At 40.0% G+C, this 25,368-nt stretch overlaps 2 protein-coding genes across 10 annotated transcripts in view; both read right to left on the bottom strand.

The window, feature by feature from the left end:
* Positions 1-2,012, bottom strand: part of PLCE1 (phospholipase C epsilon 1) — a 155,021-nt gene extending 153,009 nt beyond the window's left edge. For 4 of the 9 annotated variants that reach the window (XM_035330719.1, XM_035330717.1, XM_035330718.1 and 1 more), the window contains exon 1: positions 1,709-2,012. The gene's annotated coding sequence lies outside the window, so the exon portion shown is untranslated. The remainder of the gene's footprint in view (positions 1-1,708) is intronic. The other 5 variants (XM_035330725.1, XM_035330724.1, XM_035330722.1 and 2 more) reach the window with 2 other exon arrangements.
* A 12,911-nt stretch (positions 2,013-14,923) lies between these two features.
* On the bottom strand, positions 14,924-24,676 carry SLC35G1 (solute carrier family 35 member G1). Its single transcript, XM_035330408.1, has 3 exons — positions 24,257-24,676; positions 20,319-20,499; positions 14,924-19,798 (listed from the first exon to the last, which is right to left on the bottom strand). The coding sequence occupies exons 1-3, from the start codon at positions 24,531-24,533 to the stop codon at positions 19,039-19,041; spliced, it is 1,218 nt and encodes a 405-aa protein (XP_035186299.1). The 5' UTR covers positions 24,534-24,676; the 3' UTR covers positions 14,924-19,038.
* Positions 24,677-25,368: the final 692 nt, after the last annotated feature.

Consider the following 25,368-nt stretch of genomic DNA (forward strand, 5'->3'; position numbering starts at 1 on the left):
TTTTTGCCTTCTTCATAGCTCAAGTCTTCCTTTAACTAATAATTGTTTCAAATCTAAGAACTATTGCTAAATTACAACTGTTCTTCTCCAAAAAAGAGTTGCTATCTTGAGCTAAATATTTCCAGTCAAATATCTACCACAGTCCTTCACAAACAGCTACACAGTGTCTTTTCCATAAATGCCTTGCTGGAATTCTGGATTTTGGTGCAGGTTATATTCACTTGATCTTGATATTCATATTTCTCTTAAATAAAACCATCCATTCTCACACACACAGAAAAAAAATCTTTCTTCTGCAGGTAGTTAAAAAGTGGTCAAATTGTTTCACAACATTCTTTTGCATAACTTTTAGTATAGAGAATTTATTTTCCTCATTTTATCAATTTCCTAAACCTTAAGTTATCTCATCAACTCTTTCATGAACTTGTTCTATTATTCCCAACAGAAAAAGTTTTCAGAAACTTTTCATTCTGTAGTATGGCTTTCGAGTTTCTCAAACAAAGTGTGACTTTGATTTTTTTTTCCCTTTATTACACTGTCAGAACGCTGGCTTGAACAGTACACTTTTATTGGGTAAGTTAAATCACATGAAATCATCATGAACTGAGAGGCCAGGAGCTGCACCCTCCGGTCTGTGGTCACGAAGAGTCTTAAGAACAAACTTTTTAGCATGCGTGAAAACAGGAACGAGCTCTCTTCGACATACTACATTAATACCTCAAAATGGCAGAACATGAATAGACTCCATATGACGAAGGGATTTGAGTAAACCTTTACTAACTTATGTACAGAGAGGACATAGTCTTTTATGACTTGGGAATTTCTCTCTGTAGTATTTCTCTGGCCATACAAAACACCAAGCACTTCTTAGTATGCTGAATGTTGCATCTGGTTCTGCTTTCACCTTGTTTGATTGCTCCCAGATTTGTTTAGGCGTTTTTCATTTTGTTTTCGTAACAATCACAGACACAGGTTGTTTGCCTTTGACTTTTCACAAGATGAGGTATCAGGGATCAGGGGTGATTATCTGTAGTTGGAAACACATGGCTTCCTAAACCACACAGCGATCGCTGCCCCGCAACAGTCGCTGAATGGCTCTTCCATAACCAGCGGGTTCTCCAACACCCTTTCAAACACGCGAGTTTGAAACACATGCGCGGGATTAAAATATTTAGCAAACTTTTGCTGCATAAATACAACAGCAAGCCTAATGCTACTCTTCACACAAGCTCCTTAACTGGGGAACACCAAGCATTTAACGGTTCCTTGAAGCACGGTTGATGCTGTACGCGTTTCTGTACCCTTCTAGCATGCTCTCACAGCTCCTTCACCAGAAACCTGGCTCAGAGCCGCCTCCCCGGGCTCCTCCCCACACCACCTATGCCGGTGGCATCCCAAGACCGTGCGGCAGCGCCGATAAGCCCCGCACCCACCTCCCCGGCCCCGATCCCACAAACACTTCACCCAAAGCACTTGTCCGAGTGTTTGCGGGCTCAGGGCCCCTGCAGCACCCCCGCGCTTCCATAGCGAAGAGCGGGAATGGAAGAGAAAAAAGCGGAAACCCAGCGGGAACCGCGAGGGCTCGCAGGGCGCGGGCACCCCCCCGAGCGGCAGCTGAATGCGGGGGCTCTGCAGCCCTGCGGAGGGCGAGGAACATGGCCGAAAGGGAGCCCGACGGCCGCTCAAGCGGGGCGAGCAGGGCACGCACCTTTCAGCGTGCCCCCGGCATCTTCATCATCTTCATCTCCTCCTCCTTCTCCTCCTCCCGGGGCCAGCGGCGGGCTCTGCTCTCCGCCCCCGCAGCTCCACGGCCGCCGCTGCCCTTGGCGGCAGAGCGAGCCCAGCGCCTGCCTCGGCGGGACGGGGCCGGGGGCGGGGGCTGCGGAAAGGCGGCGGAGGGAGGGAAGGAGGAGGGAAGGAGGAGGGAGGGAGGTGCCCCGGGGTAGCGCCGCCGGCTGACTCAGCCGCGGGGCCGCCGGGGCGGGATCCCCGGGGAGCGCCCGCCCCGCGCCCCCAGCGGGTGTCCGGCAGCGGGCGGAATGCACTCCGCGGCCCCGGGGGCGGCGCTGCGGCCGGCCGTGCCCACCGGGGGGTCCCGTTATCTCCCCCCCAACAGCCCTATGAGCTGAGGGGCAGCCCGCGGGAGAATCGGCCCCTACCTCTCGCCTAAGCACCCAGTGCCGTCCCCGAGCCCGCGGCGAGCGGGAGCCGGCCCGGAGGAGGCATCACCTCACGCGCCCCCTCAGTGGCGGCTGGGGCTGGGCTGGGGGCGGGCTGGGCCGCGGCTGCCTCAGCGCATCGGAATGTCGGCGCGACCCCCGCCCGGCAGCAGCCCACGAGGTGCTCTCTTTCCTTTTTTTTTTTTTTTTTATTTTTTTTTTATTTTTTTTATTTTTTTTTTTTTTTTTTTTTTTTTTTTTTTCTCTCGTCAGCACCCTGGCCGCTGCCCGGTGAGGAGCGCGGGCTGCGGGAGTGGAAACAACGGCTCAGCTGAGGAGCGGGTTCGGGACCGTGCGCTGCGCGCCCGTGCCAGCCATTATCTCCGGGAAGAAAGAGCGGAGCCTGTGGAAGGGGTGGGGGGGAAACACTGCACGGTTTCCAGCCGCACGGTGGAAAAATACAGTTTCGGTGAAGTCAGCTGTGCATCTTTGCATGCGATCTTTTCCATGCAGGGTAAAACAAGAAGAAAAAGTCTCATAAAGTTTCATTTTGAAGGAAGCATTCCCTTTTCTTATTTTACTTTTTTTTTTTTTTTAAGAGGCGTAAGTTGGCCATAGATAACACGGTTTTATTTTGGACGTTTTTACACGAAGGGCACCAATTCTCATGCCTAAAGTATGTGCAGATTGTGTCCTAGTACGGGGTTGTAAAACTTACAGTTAATTTACTTCACTCCCTTCCAGTGCAAGGAGCTCGTCACGCTGTTTTCTAAGGGAAGAACAAATCTGAACACTGGAAAGGCGGATTTACTGCTATGTGTTGCACCCCGTTACTTCAGCAAGCACTCTGTACCTCCTTCTCGTAACTGCTGTGCGAGGGTGACACAACAGCTGAAGAAGTATGTCAAACAGCCAATGAAATTACCCGCAGAAAGTCTACGGAAGTTATGTATTTTCAAAGACCTTACATTGTTTCTCTTAATAAATCATGCCAGACACAGTGTGATTGTATTGAGTCACTCACCACTGCCTGGAATTACACTTATTATTCAATTTGGTTCTTGCAGTGACCTACAGGTTCTGATGATCAGAATAAAGAGAGAATATGTCCACTATGGCAGAACACCTCTATCTTTTAAGCAGCATAACATCAAAATCAGTTGCTGCTTAGGAGAAGAGACGTGGCCAAATTGAACTAAATCAGCTAATTAACTTGTAATACTAATCATTCTGTACTGTAATACACTACATATCAGATACGATCTGGGTCCTTCAAAAAATTGCAGCCTTCCCCTTGCCTCCAGTGTGGCCCAGATTCCGTTCACTGCCTAGCAATCCTGTAACACAATAGTTTGCAAAAAGCAAAACTGGACTAGTCGATCCTTTCCAATTAATGTTTTGTAGAATCTATATATTTTTCATGTATTCTTTCAGTATACTGAATATTGACCCAGAATACAGTCCATTACTAATACGCTAGTTTACTTTACATTTTTTAGTATCAGAGGCACAGTAACTACTTTATAACTGATCATGCAATGTATTTTCAGCACTACAACTGTGACAATTAATTATCCTCTAAACTCACAGGCAACAGGAACCTTTCCATGAAAGCTTTTTCCAGTTTCTCTCTGTTTTTCCAGTTGTTTTAAAAGGGCAGGAAAGTTATTATCACATTATTCCAGTGGAAAAAATATGTATATAAATTTTCCTTCACAATGTGTTCGCACTTTCTCTCAGCTTGCAATACTCCACCAATAAAAGGTATACTGTACTGAAAAGAAAATGATACATTTTACAGAATGGAAAATTTGGAGAAATCACTGTACCCTTGACTCAGGACCCTTTGATCGTAATCAAAAGAATTAGGCATCTGTCTAACTTCAAACTCACACCAGTGGGACAACTTAGCATGTCAGTTAAAAACTGCTTAGTTTTTATGTGTGTTTTTAATGTGATTTCTTCCTTCGAATCCAAGTTAGAAATTATACACAAATCATGAGAAAGATGAGTCTGCAGTCATTCCACACCTGTGACTGAGGCAAGCCATCTTCCTTCCATTTCAGCTGAAATATGGGGTCCTCCAAGGTGCTGCAGGCAGATTTCCTTAGGAAGACCCAGATTTGCAGGAGTGAATTTTGAGCTGCATTACCTCAGCGCTACACAGATGAAGAAACTATTTTTTGGTACACCAGAATGGACTTGTGGAGCATGGTTTCTTTTTAACTTTCTTGACCAAGCAGAAAGTGCTTTAAGAATGCTTCAGTTTTCCTTTTTCTCTCTAATTGTATGCCAGAGTTCCCCAGGTTTTCATGAGAACAAGCTGTTACTCATCACACTGTATCACACTCTATCAGGCCTGACAATGCAGGAAGACAATAAATCCACTTCCATTTCACCGTATTGCTAGATCCACCAATGACAAAATGCAAACACATGCTCAAGGTGGAGATTCAGATATAAAGTTTTATTAACCTAGGTTTCTACAGAATATTTATAGTTAGAGAAAAATCCAGGACTTCCAGAAAATACTGACATGTCTTTTAGCTCTTAACAAGTAACCCCCCATGTTTTTGGAGTTTGGGTTAAAAAAAAATAGTTTAAATTCAAGTGATGCATAAATATTAAATTCCACACATCCCTGCAAGATAGAAGTATTATTTGCATTGCACAGAGAGGGGAACCAAAGCTATGCAAGCTTACTCAGGCAATTTACCCAACATCCAGAAGAAAAAGTAGCTACAGTGCTAGGATCAGTGCTCAAGAATATGTGGCTTTTTTGTTTGTGCACATTCTTAACTCGACTTCACTTGCCTAAAACATAACGTATAATGGGGTATTTTGTCTTTAATCATGGTATTCTGTAACAATATTTTCAAACAATTTATTTAACAAATTTCATAAAACATGTAAAATATGCTTTTAATTAAAAAAAAAAAAAAAAAAAAAAAAAGCCCAAAGGTTTTTCCTCAGGCTTAGCTCCAAAATTCACCCTTCAGCTAGGACTGCAAAAAAGCACTCACATGCACTCATGCAAACAAGTTCTAAAAGAAAATTAGAAACACATGAAAATAAGGACTGTCTTCTTAACTGCACTCTAGTTTCAGTACAGCAAAAAAATCAGTGATTTACTTTAATGGATAGGCATTTTTTCTTACAAAGGAACACACAGGCCTTATCTGTAGTGAATTCCTCGCTTCTTTCAGCCCAATGGTTCGGCCTACATGGGCAGAGGCAGCAGAAGCACAGCAAAGACGGCTCCAGCAGGGCAGCCCAACTCTCTGCAAAGCACAGCCCTTTCTTTGGCAGATGGTGACTCTGCCCCAGGAGAAAAGTCTTTATGGAACAACAGTTTCCTCTAAAACAATTATTATTTTAGTAAATACCTGATATTGAAACTACTTTATTGTGCTTGCTAGACAAATAATCAAAATCGGTGTCATTTCTTTGCTGATTCAATATAATAAACATATGGAAGACAAAATATTTGAATCTCAGGAACTGATTTTGAAAGATTAACTTTTGACTGGAGATTTCTTATGTTCCGGGGGCTTTGCAACTATATTAAAGACTTAGAGTCTTTACGTGATGTGAGGTTTGATTTGCCCAGCTGACTGTTTTAAACAGCAGCTGCCACAGAAGTCATCTTGAAAGTCGAATGGCCATACTTGAAATTTTTTGATATTTTAATTAGGAAGAAAAAATAAAAATGATAAAATAACTTCTTAAAATCATTAATATGATGAAACGCTTAATGTATCTCTTTGGAATTTACATTAGCTGCTTGACTCTTAAATCATTAGTGAATTTGTCTTCCAATTAACCTTTGGAAGAGCTACAAAAGATTTTGAAGTAAATTTGAAAGAAAACCAGCTTGTTTTCGCATATCACTAAGAAAAACTATTTCTGATAAGGATAACTTTATAGGATAAAAGGATAATTTATAAATATGTAATCTGACAAATTTCATATTTCACTGGAGTAACTCCCGATACAAATCCAATTAACAAGGCCTTTTATGCCTCAGCTGTATTCTCACCATATAACTTAGCTCTATTTTTGGTTTGAATTGTTGCTACACTGGTATTTCATTATTTTTATTTTTACTGCTAGAAATTGTACTAGAATACAAGTCTTTCAGAAACCAGAGCAACAAGTTGCTCTTCACATTACAGTCAAAGTATTAACACTACCAAATGAATAAAGGCATTACACCATAATTTTCTGTAAATCTTTCCTAAAAACAAAAGACGGAAAATTCCTGTTGATGAATGAATTAATCTATGAGAACTTGGGGGCCAAGAATAGTACATAAAAATTGGCAATATTGCAGCAGTAAGTAATCAACACTGACATTCCAGACCAAATTATACAGCCATAATGAAAATCTTCAGTATTGAGATGGTTGCTTTATTGCTTCCTCAAACAGTCTCAGATTTAAAGTTTCTCAAATGAGCAGGAAAGTCTTTGATAAATTAGTAATTTTAAAATGTGTTGTGGCTTCAGTGAAATTACATGTTTCAACCAGGATGGAGTATTGTCCTGAGCATCCGAACAATAAAGCATGATTTGTCTAAGCTAATGAGATTCATCTATCTTTTTGCAATCCTATTTACCGTTCAGGTTTACCTGACTAATTCTGTTGAACAGTATTTTATTTTTAGGCTTTTTCCTCCCGATTTACAATTTCAAAGGAGGTTTAACAAAAGGCAGTTCTTTTATCATCTCCTAATTATGCCATTACTTTGGATACAAAATTATTATTGTATGCAGGGATTTGTCAGAAACCAACAAGTGAGCTAACTTGCCAATGCTCTGTCATCACTTTAAACAAGCAGCCAGGACAATGTGTTATTCATATAATAAATTATAAAACCTCTATTATAAAATCATTTTCTTTAATGCCCATGTCTAAACAACCACCAGTCTACAAGGCCAATTTAGCATTCAGATCCCTTATTGGCAACCTGCCATAGTGTATATATGAGCAAATTCAAGAACCAATGCAACAATTTATGTAACCAGCCAGAACTGTCAAAGCCATAAACTATTTTTAAAAATAGTTTAAAAATTCAGAATTACTACTGTTGCTCTTCTTAATGTTCAGCTACTTCATATTGGATTATTCAAAGTGCCCACTATGTAAAAAGTGTATCTCAAAATCTTGTAGTGTTTTCCTTTTAAATTCCCCAAAACTTGTTCCTTTGCACAGATACAGATACACGCACATACAGAGATTTAATAATTAACAACATGGAGGAAATGGGGATGGAATTGTGTAAATTGCCAGGAGTTTTGTTGCCTTCTCCAATAGGCTGTTGTTCTCATAGGACTTTATTCTGTTATCTGATACTAATATCACTAGCATCACTTGGTTTTTGTGCTACAGAAAACTTGTTCATACTACAGCTAAATAAGGCCACTGGTTTGTATTTATTGCACATACACAAAAAGTTCAATGTTATCAAACATTTTGTGTCTGTTCTTCTCCAACTGTTCTTAAAGGACATGCCTGTGAATGAAACTTCATCAGCTCAAGACTAAGAGAATTTTTTTTAAAAGTTACTTGAAAAAAGCAAATCCGATTTGCTAATACTATGTCATCTTCACATCAAAATAGGGTATTCGACATGTGTATAATACAAGACCTTCTTGAAATTAGTAATATCAAAATGAAAGTGTGCCTTGCAGAAACTGACAACTGTTCCACAGCTCTAACGTGGGCATTACCCAACTCTTCCAAGACTACTTCTGTATGGAAATTATAAACCTTTTATATATATATATATGTTACATGTCTACGTGTGTGTATGCATATATATATATATATCACATATAAATATATGTTCCTTCCGCCTCTCCAATAATTCAGATTGCTGGAAATGCAGTCATTCAAAGTCCACAGGATGGATAAAAGCTCTATATAATTTTGACGTACACAATTCAGTGAAAACTTGCCTCATCCTACAAGTAAACATCGAGGCAGTGCTTTTCAGAGCCTGTTCTAATATCGAGGCTGGAACATTAAGTATTATGTAATAAAGTCTAAATGTACCAGAGTTATCTTATATAAGCTTTTATATCATTTTTATGAATTAGGATAGAGTTTAAATAAAAATAACTGGCAGTTTTTGCTGTTCAATCTGGTGCAAAGCATTTTTCTGAAACCCCATACTCTGAATGTCTTCATGATGTGTTTGCTTCCTATTTATCAAATTCTCCTACCTGAGTTTAGTACTTTAAAGAAGACATTTTACCCTTTCTGAGGAATGACCTTACATGTAAGGCACTTTGATCTGCTACTAATGCCCTGGTTGGTAGAATGACTGCTAACACTGCCATCACATTGGGAAAGTGAATGTGTTCAGGAATACGAACACACAGAGCTTTGGGGGAACTAACATCCTAGAGAAAGGCAATACAAACACAGGGATCTGTATGGATGTTGACAGAAGTGTCTGAAGAGGACAAAATGAAGAAAAAGGAAGTAAACTGACAAGGAATTCATTACAAATGAAGGGGAGTTGGAAGTGAGGGAGCCCTTCATGGAGCTAGCTGAGTCCTCAGCCTCCGCTGTGTAACTTGGGAACTCCATCTTACAAGGAGTTCACCTAATGCTAGCCAGTTTTCCCCTCATCACTCTGCATTTTGGAATCCCCCATTTATCATGCATGGAGAGTTTCCAAACCCAGAGCATAACCCACATGGTGCTCAGGAAACCAAGGCGGGTTTGCATGCACAATGCAGCACTTGAGGAGCCCAGCCCCTCATGTGTCCCTCCAGTGTAGCTCCTGAGTGAGAAGGCATTGCTATTGTTTTTCTCCTTAAAAACAATCAAACTGAGGTAGATTCAAAACATGTATTTAGGCAGTTAGTTTATTGCAGCTTGGCAAAAATAAAACTATCAATTTTACTGAGAAAGCATACAAATGGACTATTCAGATAGCCCAATGTACAACCAATTACTTCTTTTTTTTTTTTTTTTTTTTTTTTTTTTTTTTTTGTGGCAGCTTTGGTTGACATTTGCTAGCACATGGGAACTCTGGACAAAATAAACATCTGACAGGTGGTATCCATCTTCTCCATCAGTGATGGAAGACTACTTTCTGTGATGTTACACTTAAGCAATCCACTTCTTAGATTAAGTTCCTGCAGCTGTGGCTGCCCCAGCAACAGTGACACCACCTGCAGCACTTGATTGGTGCAGAAGTTCATTGCAATTTCTTGGGTGCTCAGGGGCATAAAAGATGCATGTGGAAACCTATTATTTGTCGTTTTGGTTTCACCATACCATCTTCTTAGAAGTGCTAACAATAGAATAAAAAGGAACGATCATATTGCTCTAAATTTACATTTATGAAAAGCAAGTAAGTCCATTAACTGCCCAAATTGTTCTGAAAGGTCATGAAAAGCTCTTCACACTTTTCTGCAATTCTGATGTAGCATTACAGTTATTAATTAGTTGAAAAAGAAAATAAAGCGAGAAAAACATTTCAGTACTGCCATAAAACCCATGTTTTATCTTGGCTGGCGCTTCAGTGTTTTACTGAGATCAAGAAAAGACAAGTAAATAATAATCTACTGTTTTCTACAAATTCAGGTTGGCTGATTAGGTGTTGAAAATGTGAAAGTATGGGAGTACTTGTGGTTAACTTAATGGTTATTCAGAAATGAGTATGTATGACCAGGACTTTCCATCAATGTAGCCAGACAGTCAGACTGCAAAAAGTGTAATTACTATTCTGCTCATTTCTCGTGGAATTAAAAAAGGACGCGAACTTTTCAATATCTATTACTTCCTTCTTGATGGATGAGGAACATTATTAAAATTACTGTAATTCTAAAAATATGCATTTTACAATCAATGTGTGAACTTCTTGTACTAACTATTTAAAGAAAAAAAAAAAAAAAAAAAAAAAAAGTTGCCTTGTTCCATTAAGTGCCAAATCAGTGCATGTAATTTCATAGCTAGTCCTGAACAACTCAGATCTGTGTAATCTTAAATAGAACAGAACCTTAGTTAAGTGTTCTTTCTTCTATAATAAAAAGAAAATAAACTTCAGCTTCTGTTTTATATGCCAGCTGAGATTCCTTAGAGTAATTCTTCCACATCTGCTCTGCAGCTTTCAGGTTTATAAAAGCAATATCTCCAAATTTCCTTTCATCAAAACATCCATACACTGTGTTTTATGGACATGTTGTTACACTGTAATACTGGGGCACTAATTACGTCTTGAATCGTACGCTAGGGCTAAAAAAACATATACATGCTGTTATTAGACAACTAATACTGAAAATCCCAAACAATCTAGCCAAAAATTCCTCAAAGCATGGTAACACATAAATATATATGCACATGAAATTACCACAAAAGTTGCAAAACCAAAATGGACAGGTAAAGAAATTAAGCAAAGAATAAAACTAAATACAAGCTCAGGACTACACCAGCAGCTTTTGAACCCTGACAACTCTGCACACACTATGCTCCCTTTCCCTGGAGAGCACAAAACCCTGCCCTCACTTCCACCTCTGACAGATAACAGTGAGCACAGCTCAGAAGCTGTACGCAGCCAGTGTATTTTAGAGGAAGTTGTATGAAAGCATGGTGTGATTTTGTAAAATTCAGGGGGTCTAAAAAGATCCTTTTACCTCAAGAGAAGAACTGGGCTGCAGGTTAAAAAATTGCAGCTTAATTCTGCATGCCTATGTCAAGAAGTTCCTAGACACCAAGATTTACATGAGGGAAATTAAATGTGAACAATGATTTTTCTTTAATTATCTATCTGGAAGATATTTGTAAGTGTACATATAAAAGAGGACATCTGTTTTCTCTCAAAATTTGATCAACAAAGACTAGTGCTTTCAGTCCTGAAACGAAGCTCTAAATATCCAATAAAAGGAGACTAAAGGCACATTAGAAAAACATTACAAAATGTCTGTGGAAGCACAGAACTTGGAAAGACAAGTGTCCTCTAGAAAATTTAAAAGAGCTAAATCAAATTGCCAAGTATATTCCCCTTGAGGAAAACAACGTATGAGTTTCTTGAGCACAACTCTGACGTCTAGAATGTTACAGGCTAATATAAAATAACACCCACTGCCTAGAAACCAAGGTTTCCAGGTTTCAAGAAAGGCATATTAAAGAAGAAAAAAAAAGTGTATAACACTAGCTTTCCTATTTTCTTCCATTCTAATCCCGGGATAAGAGTTGTAATCTGAAGTAAGCAACACACTGTCAAGGGTATTCTTATATAATCAGAAGAGAACAAACTGTTCCTTTTCTTCCCTAAATCTGTACCCAGTGAGACAGACGGGGCTCACCACGAGGGCTGTGCTACAGAGAGCTGCCACTGAAAGAACAAAGATTTTCCCCAACTTTTTCTTTCCCTTCTTTTACTCCACAACCCTTCTTAGTGAAGATGAGACAGGGCAGGCTGTTCTCTAAAGGTGGGGGTTAAAATGATGTACAATAGAAACTTGCATTAATATTTGCCAGTTCTATTGATGCAGGAAATATGATTAATCCTTAATTTCTACAGTTTCCTTTTTTTTTAAAAAAAAAAAAAAAAAAAAAAAAGACAATGTAGCCTAACTGCACTAATAACATAATCAATTGCAATCAGCTACTAGTTTTTTATTTCAGATTAAGAACTAATGAATTGCAGGGGAAATACAACTGTGTGGTTTCTGCAAGGGAAGCAGAATAGTGAGATGAACGACATGAGCAAACCAGGCTTCTGGGAAAGGAAAGCCTACCTTGCTATTTGTAACCCTCCCACAGGAGATTTTGGATTGTAGCATTTCTTTGTCATTCCCCGTTTTTAATAATGAAGAAATGTTTTGCCATATGGCAAGAATGAAGAACATCAACTAAGTGTTTTCATATGGACTTCCTATATACACTACTACAAATAGCAGAAAGCAGAGTCTCTCATTCACACCATATAAAGATGTTTAATGAAGAAATTGAATACATCTATTACAAGGCACTGGCTGGCATAAAATATTTCTGGTAGAGTGAAAGCAGTAAATAATCAAGATTACTTTTGAAAAGTATACCACTTTTTCTTCCACTTCCTGATCAAAACGTGATAGTGGCTGAACAGCTTTCACATTAATGTAAAGGAATGTTTGCTTTAAGAAATAAATTACAAATGGGAAAGTATAAAATAAACATTAGTATCTGACTCACGCTGCACTTTATATGAAAGAAAAGGGATTTGCCACATAGCCTTTCCAAGTTATATTTAAAAAAATAAATTCTCTCCTTTAATGTTCCTTAGCTTCCCCAAAACTTTACAGTACTTCCTATTAAATAGAACACCTACTAATGCCAGCTAACCCCAGCAAAAAATACGCCAGCTAACCTTTCAATGGAAAGCAGATTGACGAGTATTTTTCCTAGCTCAGAGCAGTTAAATGTATCGCCTCCTCTTTTCCTAATATTTCCCTGCCTTTAATTAAGTTGGAACAATTGCTCCTGAACTCAACTATGCTTCAAGCATTGTGCTGCTGTGCTCGAAAACTTGCCTGACTTTTCCATTCAATCAGTGGATCTGACAAAGAGACTCGTCCAGCAGACCTAGTCCTGTCTTATCCCCCTGTGCCACAGCCACTAGCACAGCAGCTCCCAGAGAACCCTGACATTGGAAACGTTTGGGAGTGGGGCCCTGGGGATTAGGAGCATCATGCCCTGCCTGAGCACCCACACCGGAGAACCTGCTTGGGAACCTTGTAGGTGTCACTCTCTGTCCCCACACTAAAAGCTATGGTCAAACAGGCAATGTTTCTGCAACCCCCTTAACAGGAGAAAAACAGGGCAGTGGGTACAACATGGTTGTCAACTGCTCAGACAGCATACCTGCTCTGCTTTCATACAAAACTAGAATTATTCTAAACTCAGCCAAACCCATCAAACATTACTCCCAAAGAATTTCAGTGGGAGAATGTACTTGTCCCCTACCCTCCCTTTTTAAGAACACTTAGGACATACACTAGATATACAGATAGTACAATACTCAGAAAAATCCAATATGAGTAATGATATTTACTTAACATTGTGTATGCCACACTGCATGGAAACTTTTAATGTCTAAAATTGCGGGTTTGAGTTTTTAACATGATTTAATCTTAGGCACTAAGGAATAAATTAAGAAATAGAGCCCCACCTACTGACAGAACAGCCACAGTACCCAGGAAAAATTAACGATACTTGCAGGCCAGAAAACATGTTTTCTTTCTAACTGCCTTTCATACAGAGCCCAGAATCACTTTACACCAGCAGGGCAATAACTGAAATTTCTCTTTCCCTTTGCTCAATATTTAAGCTTAGATGACATAGTAGTTTCTTATTAACCCTCCCATAAATTACTCCTACTTTACAGAATAACATAGGAACTTTACTCCATAGTGTCAGAAAATGAAATTCAATACAAAGTTAATTTAGAAAACAGAAGAACAAACTGGAACCTATTTCAATGGTCAATCCGTATATTGTATCTCATGTACTACCTCCTTCTAAAGCTTCTAAGAATGCTTTATTCAGTCTACAAAGAGATGCCTGAGTTATCCTCTAAATATTTTGTAACTTTAGCAAAGTTTGTTTTCCAAGTAATAATTGGGATCCTTTCTCATGGAATGCATAGACATAATTCTAAAATTTTGGTTTAAGAATCTTGCTCTAAAAGTCTTGGTATTTCATAACAGCCCTCATGACTTAATGGGGTATGTGACTGTCAGGTTGCAAATCAAATATGGAAGGTTTTAAAATGTTGTCTGTTGAAAACTCCCTTTTCTTCTTTCCCTTGAAACTTGAATTTCTATATAGTGTATATATATATATATAAATAATTGACCCCCAAAACCTACAGAACTTCCAATAAAAAATTGCAGAGCTTCTCCACAAAATTATTTCACAAGCAGTTTTCTGCTTACACCTGCTACAGTAAGCCCTTGTCAAAGTCCATTGCTGTTCCTTTACAGCCCAAGAAACACATGGTGTCAAGTCATCCTACAGTGAGTTAATTTGGGGTATTAAAATGAAGAAGATGGTGCTAGACAGAAAATTACTACTAGTAATTCCCCATTGTGGAATTTGTCTTCCCTCTTCTATTTTCCCCTCTATAATGCCAAGTCACACACAGAAATAAAGATTCATTACATGGACAAAACTCTCAAGCAGGCAAATGCCCTTGTGCAGTTCTGCTATCTTCTGCTCTTACACAACCAGACACTATTGTAGGGGGAAGCTGTTATAATAAAAAGGAAAAAAAAAAAATACTACAATCTTTTTGTCATGTTTAACAATGGTGGAAATTTTGCAAACAAGATAATCATTTTCTCTTCTGCTTTCTCCTCCTTGGTGAGAAGTTAATTATTGAAACCATGGATAATGGGAAGTACTGAGATGAATTTAGTATCACCACTTGATGGAAGGGACAAGACTTGAATTCAAATCAAGATGCATACAAAGGAAGAAAAAAATAAACTGCAACTTGAACACAGGAAAATACAGCTTTACTGATCCATCCATGCCAGTTTTTCCAATTAAGATATTACCTTATGGAGAAAGCTGATGGACCTTCTTTTTTGTCTACAGCTTATTTTTAAGGCATTAACAGTGACACAGCATGCTAACAAGTAGTAGCAGGATTTGATGCATATGTTCATACTTAATAGGGACTCCTTCATTAACAGTTCTTTCACAAAGCTTTTACAATCATTACATTCAAGTATGTTCTACTAATCAATGCAAAGCCAGAGACTAATTCTTCAAGTTCATTTTATTAGCAATGATGAATATAAATCTCATATGAAAATATTCTTGACATTTTGATACGTAAGAAGTGTCTATAAAAATATACTACTACATAACAAAGCCAGTAAATTCTACAAAACATATCATTTAACATATATTTAACAATATATAGGACACGGTAAAAATCTGTTAATTAATGCTGAGGGTATTTATACCTCATTTTTGTCAAATGACAGTTCACATAAAATATGAAATTGCTCATTCTGATATACAGAAGTGCTACCATCAACAATTTATAGAAACACGTATGTTTTGTCCCAAAGTTACCTGCATCTGCAGGAACATAAAGCCACAACTTTTCTTTGGATGGACAGGCAATTATGACCATGAAAACATTCTATTGGTAACTGCAAAGTCCTGCTCAAGTCAGTGTTGCACATTTGTCAGCATTATGAACCCTGAATACACACATAGACGGAGATCATGCTTCTACTGTCCTTGTGGAATCGATGACAGATGAGCCTACAATGGTTAACAGAGAACTGGAAAACAGATTCTTCATGGTTAATTACTGCCAATTAGCAAGGAAATACCTTTTTTAAGGAGGCTGTCTCTTTAGAAATAAACTTTCCTCCAAGAGACAGCTCCTGTACAGAGCTCTTCAAGGAAGATAAAATTAAGGGGGTAGCAGTGTTTTTATACTGAATGATGGTCAAATATGTATTACCCATCTTATCGTTATCAATTACTGGAAGATCCACTTTAGAACAGCTTTTGGTATGGGGAAAGAGCCTAGTTTCAGAAGAAAGATGGCACATTGAATTAGTTATTTCACCAATGCTGTTATGCTGAGGTTGCTTCATGTCTGGTGTTTGACAAATGCAAGAAATCCATTTTAATACGCTTGTCCACACAATGAACTTGTCATATTCTTAGTGTACAAATACCTTGAGGGCTTTCAGAGCATACCTTGACAACCAGCTTAACCTGAAACTGGCTGCTGCAGTGACAGTACACAGCTTTTTCAGCTACCAGCTTTGTATAAGAGTCAGGTACATAAGGCTTTAAGGCTATAAAGTCTCACTGAAGACAATAGATGATTACAGTGATTTGCATAGTAAAGAACATAAAAGACATGCTTGTGATTAATCAGTAACAACTAAATCTTTTAACACTGTGTTTATGTGCAAAACAACCAGTAATTGCTTATTTCTATATTCAAGATCCACTGAAATCAGTATGTTGAATTAATTAAGTTGTAATTCCAGAGTAACTTTATAGAACAGCAGTTACAATGCAACAATATTCCATCGTATTACAAACGAAAAGCTTCCTATTAAGAAAGCACATTTATCGAACTTAAATACTGTAAAGATCATAAGACAGAGGTGATGAACATTAGTAATATATTTGTGACATAAAGCTTAGAAAAAAGCAACATTTGACCCTGAGGAATTTGCTGTATGAAAATTGGGGGAAAAAAAGTACATCAGAAGAAAGGAAAAAGAGGAAAACTGATCTAAAATAATCAAGGCTCAGCCAATTTCATTTCAGATTCTCCAACAGTAAGCTTGGGGCAGGGAAGGGAAGAAGAGAATTTGACCATCTTACTAGGCATTGTAAAAACCACCAAACCTTCAATTACTTTCAAAAAGAAAAATCCTTGTCTTTTTGCATAATTTCATTCTATTCAGGGCTACCAACTCAAGAAAAGGAATTACCAGTTACTATGCCAAGTTGCTGACTTTAGGTCAGCTTATTTTCTGCACTTACATAGATGCCTAGTGCAAGAAAATAGTCCTTTCTTCAGTAGCATGTTCTCAACTATGTGTAAATAAGATTCGTAACTATTGAAATTACATAAGCTAAAGATTTTTCAATATAAGCTTATTTTTATTCTGTACTGACAACATAGCATTCACACACTGCAATTTAAACTACTGGCTAACTTCCCTTCCCGGTGTTTTGACATAATGATCAAGTTCAGGACACTCTGGTTTTGCCCTCCCCAACAACCCTACAAAAAAGTTACTCAGCTGAAGCAGCTCACCACATAACCACATAGGCACTAGCACCAAACCAATGGGAGGAACCAAGACTAGCTGACAACTCAAATTTACATCAACACGAACTGCTTTGGAACTGCACCTTTATGAGTGTTAACTTATAAACACATGTATATAAACATGGAGTGAAGCAGTAAAAAAAATGCAGTCTATTTTCTGTTCCTCCCATGAAAGGTGTTACTCAATGGCAGCGATGGCTGAGCAGCAGAAGAAAGAATCCCAGTCTACAATTTCAAGTATTAAGTAAAATGAGGGCCAAACTGGAAGTTTTATTATTAGACCATGTTTTAAAGAGATGTGAAAGCAAGTTTCGTACTATTCCTGACCATGTCAGGAGTAGCTGAACTTCAGCTGCCAGGAGAAACAGAGATCAGACAGCCATACACATAAAATGATTTGATCACAAGGACAGAGTCTGCTTGTGTCCATAAACATACATAGATTCAGGGTGTTGGTTTAAGCACAGAATCTTGCACAAAGATAGCTCCTCTTATCTAAATACATCCCAAAGTACCATACATGTTCCAGTTCTTCAGGACTCAACTCTCCTAGAGCCAGTCTGCCAGGATGCAATGCTTATTGGCCACAACGTGCTCCACAACATGGGAGTGCATAAATATCTGAAACACCTTGTGATGCAAAGGATCAAATAAAGATCCAACTTAAATTTTTCTCTAAGGACTACTGAAACACGACTAAAAATACACAAGAATTCATTTGGGAAAACACCCCTACCTTACATTAAACGTGTTCCTTCTCAAACAGGAGGGACAGTGAGCAAGCTTTTTTCCTTCGTATTTGTCACTATCATGATAAAAGCTATCAAAATGAAAAGCTGTGTAAGAGAAATGACTAAATGCAGATTTAAAAAGGCCAGCTGGAGAAATGGGGCTGAAGCTGCCCACTAGCACTGTCTGATGCAGCGTGCATCAGATGTGTATGCATAGCTCCACCCTCCCACCAAGCTCTCCTCAAACCTGTTCTATAAAACCTTTGCTACAACCTTGGCTAATCTGCGTTTTCTGAGACCTCAATTTGTCTGCATTCTCTTGTAAACTCTCATGAAACAGGAGGATTTACATTAAAGCATTTGCCTAACTTTATGAAGGCCAAGAAAACAAATTTGGTCTCATAAAGATTTTTTGTACAGAATAATTTAAACAAATCAGTCTTAAGTAGCATTTAAAATAACCTATATTAAATATCTAAAAAATATAATCTTTTGCATAGAATAAAGAAAAGTGCAGCTACAGCATAACATTCCATACCACAAGAAATTACTAATTTACCCGTGGTATATAGCTAACTGTTGTCTCTCCCGAGACTGCAGCAACTAAAGTCATATTTACTGAGAACATTATATTAAAAGAGAGGGATTACATTGTTTCATTGCCTGTAAAGCAGGTATAAATGTTTTGTTTGTTTGTTTGTTTTTAAAAAAAGCAAATCTGAAAAATTAACTTTTGAAAATTACTTCCCTTGACATGACTTGGAAAGATGAAATATCTTTTGTTCTTTTAGAATTACACTAAATAAATCCCTATATATTTGGTTTCTGTGTTGTGAAAATAAATTACAAAGCTTCACAAGCTTTATCAGTTCTAAAAAAGTTGAACGTTTTTAGGATTATAATTCTTTATTTCCTTCTAACTTATTTGCATTGCAATCCCTCTGGAAATCAAGCACAGGATAGTACCAAATAAGCTTTGGAGAGTTCTATTTCCACAGCTCAGAATAGAGAAAGGATCTAAAAAGTGGAGAAGTAGGTATATGAAGTTTAGTAAAATAAAAGCCCAGCAACTGTTGTCCAGTTTACATGGAAAGCAAGCAAGCTTTAAATATCTTCCTACTTCACATATTTGCGTGCCTAAATATAAGAAAAAAGCAGATACCTAATCAGTTGTTAAAGCATTTTCTTTCTTTAAAAAAGAAAAAATCAACTTTTATTGGGTATAGTTTGATACTATAGTTTCATGAAATATTTAAAATAAATAAAAATAAATATTTTATATATTTCAAGATTGCTCATTTCTGTAATGAAATAGTGTCTGTGTAGTTAGATTTCATTTTGTTTAGCTTTTTTTGAGCTTTGCTGCCACTTACGAATGGCAGTTCCAGAACTACTAGCTACTACGCAAAGAGCACCACCCACAGTCCACCAAGTTGGTAGATGATTGAGAAAAAGAATCTGTAAAATAAAAGCAAACACCACATCCATTGTTTTCATTATGGCTACAGGTCCAGCTTTCTCTATCTGTAACGCTTTTGTGAGAAATATCTGACCCCCTAATCCTAATAAGCCTATCAATATTAGAAAGACTCTGTCTCTACCACAATATGGTAAACGCCATTCGTTCATAACAAACAGTGCTATAACACATCCAATTAAACCAATGACTGCATAATACCAAATTGACAAAAAATAATGCACAGATTTTCCCACCTTTCTGAGTATAACAAAAGTTGAAGCTGATGACACTGTGCTTGCAATTGCTGCAATAGTTCCTTTAAGATGATCTGCGTAACTTCCTTCAATCCCTGTAACGTTTGACCCAAACAGAAATGGTGGTCTGGCAATAAGAACCACTCCAGTGATTGTGAAGAGGGTAAACAGAAGATCCCAAATACTGTATTTCTCTTTGAGAAAGATCCATGCCAGCAACGATGTAAAAACAGGACTGCTAAAAGTTATAACTGTGGCATCAGCTAGAGGCATTACTTGGAAAGCATAGTAGAGAAGAATCATTGCACTAGAGCCAAGGAGTCCTCGGAAGAAAAGAAAAATTCTTTTACCTTTTGGTCCCAAAAACCCTGTTCTGAAAATTAAGAAAAACGAAAGTGTCACATTAATGTCATTGGCTTGCTTATTTCATGACCAACATCCATTTATATTTAAATGTACAAAACTTCCTGAACGAGGGACTTATCTCAAACATCAAAATACTGTTAAATGTTTCATCACAGAGCTGTTTACTTCTATCACCACATGTCAATCACATTTAGTGTCAGGAACCTATTCTAGTATTAATTTTGTGCTTGCAAAATAACCCCAAAATTATTTACAAATTATCTCCTATTTTTAAGAACACTTCTACATGGTTTATATTAGAAGCATTGGTCTTCCATGAAGTAATTTCTACAATTCAGGGAGTGAAAGATTTTCAGTTTTCTGAATTGAAATACGAAGCTATCAATTAATCCAAACCAACACAGTTAAGCATACAAAGTCAGAATTATAATAATATTACAATCTGATTTAAGATCCAAATTATTGAGTGATAGCTCCAGTATCTACTTTTAAGAAATAACTTTAAATTTATATTTTTCTACACTTACTTGTAGTATATTAAACCAGGAAGAACAAATGCCATTTGGAAAATGCATCGAAATGCACTCACTTCCACTGAATGTACATCTTCTATCTTTTTAAGGAATAAAGAGGCCACTGAGAAAAGGAAGGCAGACAGTAAGGTATAAAAGAGACCAAGTCCTGGACAGGCAGCTTTCTTCTTTGTTCCTGCAACAGATAAAACTCCAGTTAGTAATGATCTGTCCAACTATCAGTGCATTTTTTTTTAGATGTCTTTACATACTGTAGTGCTGCGTACATTTGTAGTCATTCTTGCAGTACACAAAGAGGTAAGCAAAAGAAACCAATGCAAATACCACATTTATTTACCACACCTACCTTGAAAATATGTTTTACTAATCACCACAGCCCTTCTTTTTTCTTTAAAACTGGAGATAAGAGATGAACTCTAAAACACTTGGGATAAAAAACCATTCCTACATTTCTCATAGTCCTATGTCAGTTAGCAGGCTTCTTTGAGGCATGGCTGCACTTTGAGATATCCATTATAGGTCTAGTTGTGCAATTCTGACTACCACCCATGGTCATTAAATACAACTGACTGCAAAAAGGCCCATGGTCAGATTATGAAATACCAAAACTCATTATCAGGGCATTACTGGATTATTGAATAAGTTAATTAAGGTTCCTAAGCAACAATTCAGTTTCCTTTCTCACAAACACATACATGTAAAAACTGCGTAAAGAACCACACTTCTGTTACACCTCACACGTATTTTACCGCTAGATGACCCTAAATTTGATCTAGAACTACAGGAGTTTTAGATTCTTTCAGCAAGATATAAGTATTTTATTCAAATAAATATCAAGCATACATTTTTAAACCAGAAGAAATAAAGGTGCTTATCTTTAAATCGTTGTTGGCCTCCTACAAAGTACTGGTAACTATAAAACTTCCATGAAGACCTTAGCTTCACATTTGATTACACTTATCTATCAGACTTCCTCCTCCCGAAGCAGTTCCTAAGTCTAATGGCTTCTATTCAAGCTTGCCTCAGGCCTACTTCACTTCAGTGACATACTCTTCCTCGTTCCACCCATCTTCTCCACCCTCTACTATAAAAAGAAAACATAAAAAGTGAAAGTAAACAGAGAGAGTGAGCCTCTGCTGACCTCAATGCTGTCTCCAAAGAAACCAGCCTTTTTTTTCCCCAATATTACTTTGCCGCATAAGAGGAACAGTCCTGCCACCGAACCCAGAGGTGAATGCCACAGAAAAGAGAACCTCTCTCAGGATTAGAGCGGGATGTATCTTTTTTCTTTGTGTCTGCTTAAAATATTGGGGGTTGCCCTTTCTTCTACAACACCCTCTAAAGATAACAGCGAACTCCACATCCACAAAGTGGTGTTTTGATAAAAGGATGCCTCATCTCATACAGCGCGCCAGCCACGGAGCCTCATGGATCCCTTGAAGCATTATCAGCAGGGCACTACTGTGAGTTGCTTAGCAACTACATATGGTTTTGAGGGTTGTTTTTTGTTTTGTGTTTTGTTAATTAACAGAACTTGTCACAAGCCATTTCGATCCTCCCTGAGATCAGCACTCAAGACCGAGGGCCTGTCTCTTACTGCCTAAGAGCTGTAACTGTGGGCTGACACATTTGGTACAGCATTGGTTCCTGCTCTAACAGTTCTAAAGACCCAGGCTTTAAAACTGCAAACAGGATTTAAAATAGGCAGAAGGCCTATTTTCAAGAAATATAGCCACACGACAGCTGAAAATGAATGGCAGTTTCTACTAGATAGAAATACTTCTATTTAGCAACAGTCACACACATAAAAGGAACTATTAAAGTTGCCACTAACCAACACAGGTCATGGACGTCTACCAACTATCAAACAGAGCAGATTTTTAAATTGTGAATTACATTATGTCCTAATCCATGCAGTCATGCAAAAGAAATACAAAATCAACAAAGTCGCTAATATTAAAGCAAAGGGAATCAGACTGGCCAATGACCAAAATGGGAAATCCAAATGCAGGCTGGCTTACAGGAGAACACAGCACAAACAGAGCTATTATCTTATTTCAGGCATGATAGCTCGCCTGATTACTACAGAATGAAGCCAATCTAAATAATGGAAGCGTTGAAATGGAAAACCAGTCAAATTACAGCAAAGCAAGCTAAAAGGATCTGACACCCAGAATTAAGCTTCGGATTAAAAGAAAAACCAAAAGGAATTCATTTCTGTAAGCTACCCAATACACCTAACCTACCAGAAAGGGTATCTTGTAATACTAGAATTTAAACCATTGTTTCATATTGCCAAAGCATATGCTCAACACAATGAGAGAGTTTTATTTCCTTTTAAAAATAAAATGGTGCAAGTTCTTCCACCAAAAACAAGAACTGCAGTTCTGAAGTACTCATTTCAAAGCATGTTCTAAGACAAAGTTCAGTTAAGATAACATTCCCACCCCACAGAATGCTAGGCCTCCAAACTCTAATCCCATGCCATCAAGACACTCAAGAACTCACACTTTTTGTTAAAAGTGTTGCTATCTGAAAATAAAAAGTTTCAAGCAGTACCCATCCTCTCTTCTGAGTGGCTATAGATTCGAGACTTGGCCTTGCAGTTTCATTCCTTGGCTATGTCCATGCATAAAGCTTTCAAATGATTCTTCCACTCCTGTTTCAAGTTCTAGTCAGATGCCTCCCACTGCATGCAATCATCTGTCCAAATTCTCTTTGCATTTTAATGCTATGCTTTCTAACGTCTTTTATACTTGAAAAGTATATACTAAAAAAAAAAACAAAAAAAAAAACACTCTTACATACACACACCTTAAGAGCAGTAGCAGAGGCATGAGAGTGCTGGCCACATGGAAAGAGGTCAGTGAGAACTTGTTTCCCCCAGACCTTCAGGAAAGCCAGGAGAAGGTGCTCTGTTCTTCACACGAGAAGGATCAGCACAGTTCTCTCGGACCACAGGAAAGCACTACGGGCACAACAGCCTGCTTATGAACTAACCACGGTCATGCAGACAAGATCCAGACATGAGTCATGAAGTTCAGCCATTGACTCAGCATTTTGTTAGACAGATTACACACACACACACACAAAAAAAGTTCTTCTTTAGCAAATAACTGCAAGTTTGTTGGGATTTCAAATACTGTTTTTTCCAAGCTTTGCCTCAGTACTAATGTAAACTCCACTGGTGTGCCATCTCTTATGGCCTCTCCATAGCTCCCTGTTTAACAAGGATTGCTATTCTATACATTTTCTATGGGAAAGTTAATTATAGTCCATATTTAATAGGAACTATTCCCCAATGTAGTTGCTTAAGAATTAAGTATGCTGAAGTACTTCAGATGATTTAAGATTATTTTAAGCCAGCATTTATGCTTTAAAAGGCAGCCACATTGAGCCTAGAAAAACAGGTTGTTGCATATTTTGCACTAAAGCTATGGCTTCATCGATTTAAAATTACAGAGTAAAGTGAGAGACTGATATAGAGAAGAATACGGTCACACAAAAGTACGGTAAGAATTACCAGGGAAGTCACAGCTGTAAGCAGAGTCCCTCCCCGTTACTTTCAGGAGGGCAACGACGTCCCTTCTCAAAACACGCACAGTGCCACAACCTGAGCCTGTCACAGCTCGGATTCACCCCAAACCAGCCTCACTTCACAAGAGGAGGCGAACCCCAACACCTGTGGCAGCCCCGGCGCGGCAGGCAGCGGGGAGAGGAGGAAGAGGGCGAGACCGATGGCCCTCGCCCCGTGCCCCGCGTCCCCGCCGGCTGCCAGGTGCGGTACGGTGCGAGCCGGGGCCCCCGGGGCCGCTTCCTCTTCCTCCGGCCCGGCGGCAATATCACCCCGCGGGCGGGCAGCCCCGCCGGGAGGGCGCTGCCCCCCTACCACCAGCCCCAGCCCCAGCCCCAGCCCCAGCCGCCCTCCTCACCGGGTGCCTCGCAGCAGCGCGGCCAGGGCGAACCCGAGCAGCAGCCGCAAACGCGGCGCTCTTCGGCGCCCGCCGCCTCCATGCCCGGTGCCGGGTGCAGGCAGGGCTGCCCCGTGCCCGCATCGTCCTCCAGCCCCGGCGGCGCCTCCAGCTCCTTGTCTGCCCCAGCCGGGACAGCGGCAGCCTCGCCGGCCTGAGACAGCACCATGAGGACGCCGGGCTGCGTGCGATGCCGCCGGCTCCTCGCAAGCCGGCAGGCACCTGCCTTGGTGCGCATGCGGTGCCGCCGCCCAGCACCGCCCGGCTCCCTCCCCCGGCCGGGGCGGCAGCGCCGTGTTGCCGAGGGGCGGGGGGTTACGGCCGACCAGCGGCTGGTTCCCCCGGGGCGGGGGTCCGCGTCCCCGTCCCACGGCGGGCACCTGCCCGTAGGGTGGCGGGAGCCAAACTCATGCAGGGCAGGCAGGATGGCGCCGCTGGCTCTGCCCCGCGGTCCTCTCGAATCGCGGTGGCCGCCTGAGAGGGACCCGGAGAGCCGTGCCCGGGCGGGCGGCCGGGGCTCGGCTCGGCGGAGCGAGGCCGCGGCGCCTCGGGAGGGGGAGCCCGCATCGCGCAGGAGAGAGCGGTGGGGCCGCCCGCTGCCGGCGCCCTCCCGGCGCCCTCCCGCAGCCGCTGTTGGTGGCGGTGCGGGCCGCGGGCGGGCTGTGCTGGCAAACTTTGCGCGGCGGTGTTCTTCAAAGGGGATAAAGGTGTGGGGAAGGATGACGCGGGGTTATTGCAGGGTCGCTGAAACGTCATCCGAGCCCGTAATAAAAAGCATAAAGCGCTTACACGAGACTGCTGCCTCATGATACCAGCTGCTCCCCACCGCTCACGGGAGGATTTGCGCTGCTCTTTAACCAAGATAATTGACCTTTTATTTCAGCTGTTCTGTACAGCACAGTTTGAAGCCCTGCTAGCCCAGTCCTGCACCGATTTGGACAGCTCGGCTTTCTTTCCATGGGTCCATTAAAAATTAATTGTTATGAGCAGTGGCACTTCTGTGAGAGAGCTGCTGCGTGCACCAGCTGCATCCATAGAGGTCAAAATGGAGACGGAGGGGGCGTCTGGGGGGG

Source organism: Oxyura jamaicensis, chromosome 6 (assembly GCF_011077185.1).
Source record: "Oxyura jamaicensis isolate SHBP4307 breed ruddy duck chromosome 6, BPBGC_Ojam_1.0, whole genome shotgun sequence".
NCBI lineage: Eukaryota > Metazoa > Chordata > Aves > Anseriformes > Anatidae > Oxyura > Oxyura jamaicensis.

What these genes read in the sequence shown, in the direction of transcription:
- SLC35G1 (XM_035330408.1), bottom strand. Translation starts at nt 24,533, where the DNA reads ATGCGCACCAAGGCAGGTGCCTGCCGGCTTGCGAGGAGCCGGCGGCAT. An exon ending in GCGCTGCTGCGAGGCACCCG is followed by an intron (nt 20,500 to 24,256) that starts GTGAGGAGGGCG and finishes TATCTGTTGCAG; the next exon opens with GAACAAAGAAGAAAGCTGCC. An exon ending in CCTGGTTTAATATACTACAA is followed by an intron (nt 19,799 to 20,318) that starts GTAAGTGTAGAA and finishes CTTAATTTTCAG; the next exon opens with AACAGGGTTTTTGGGACCAA.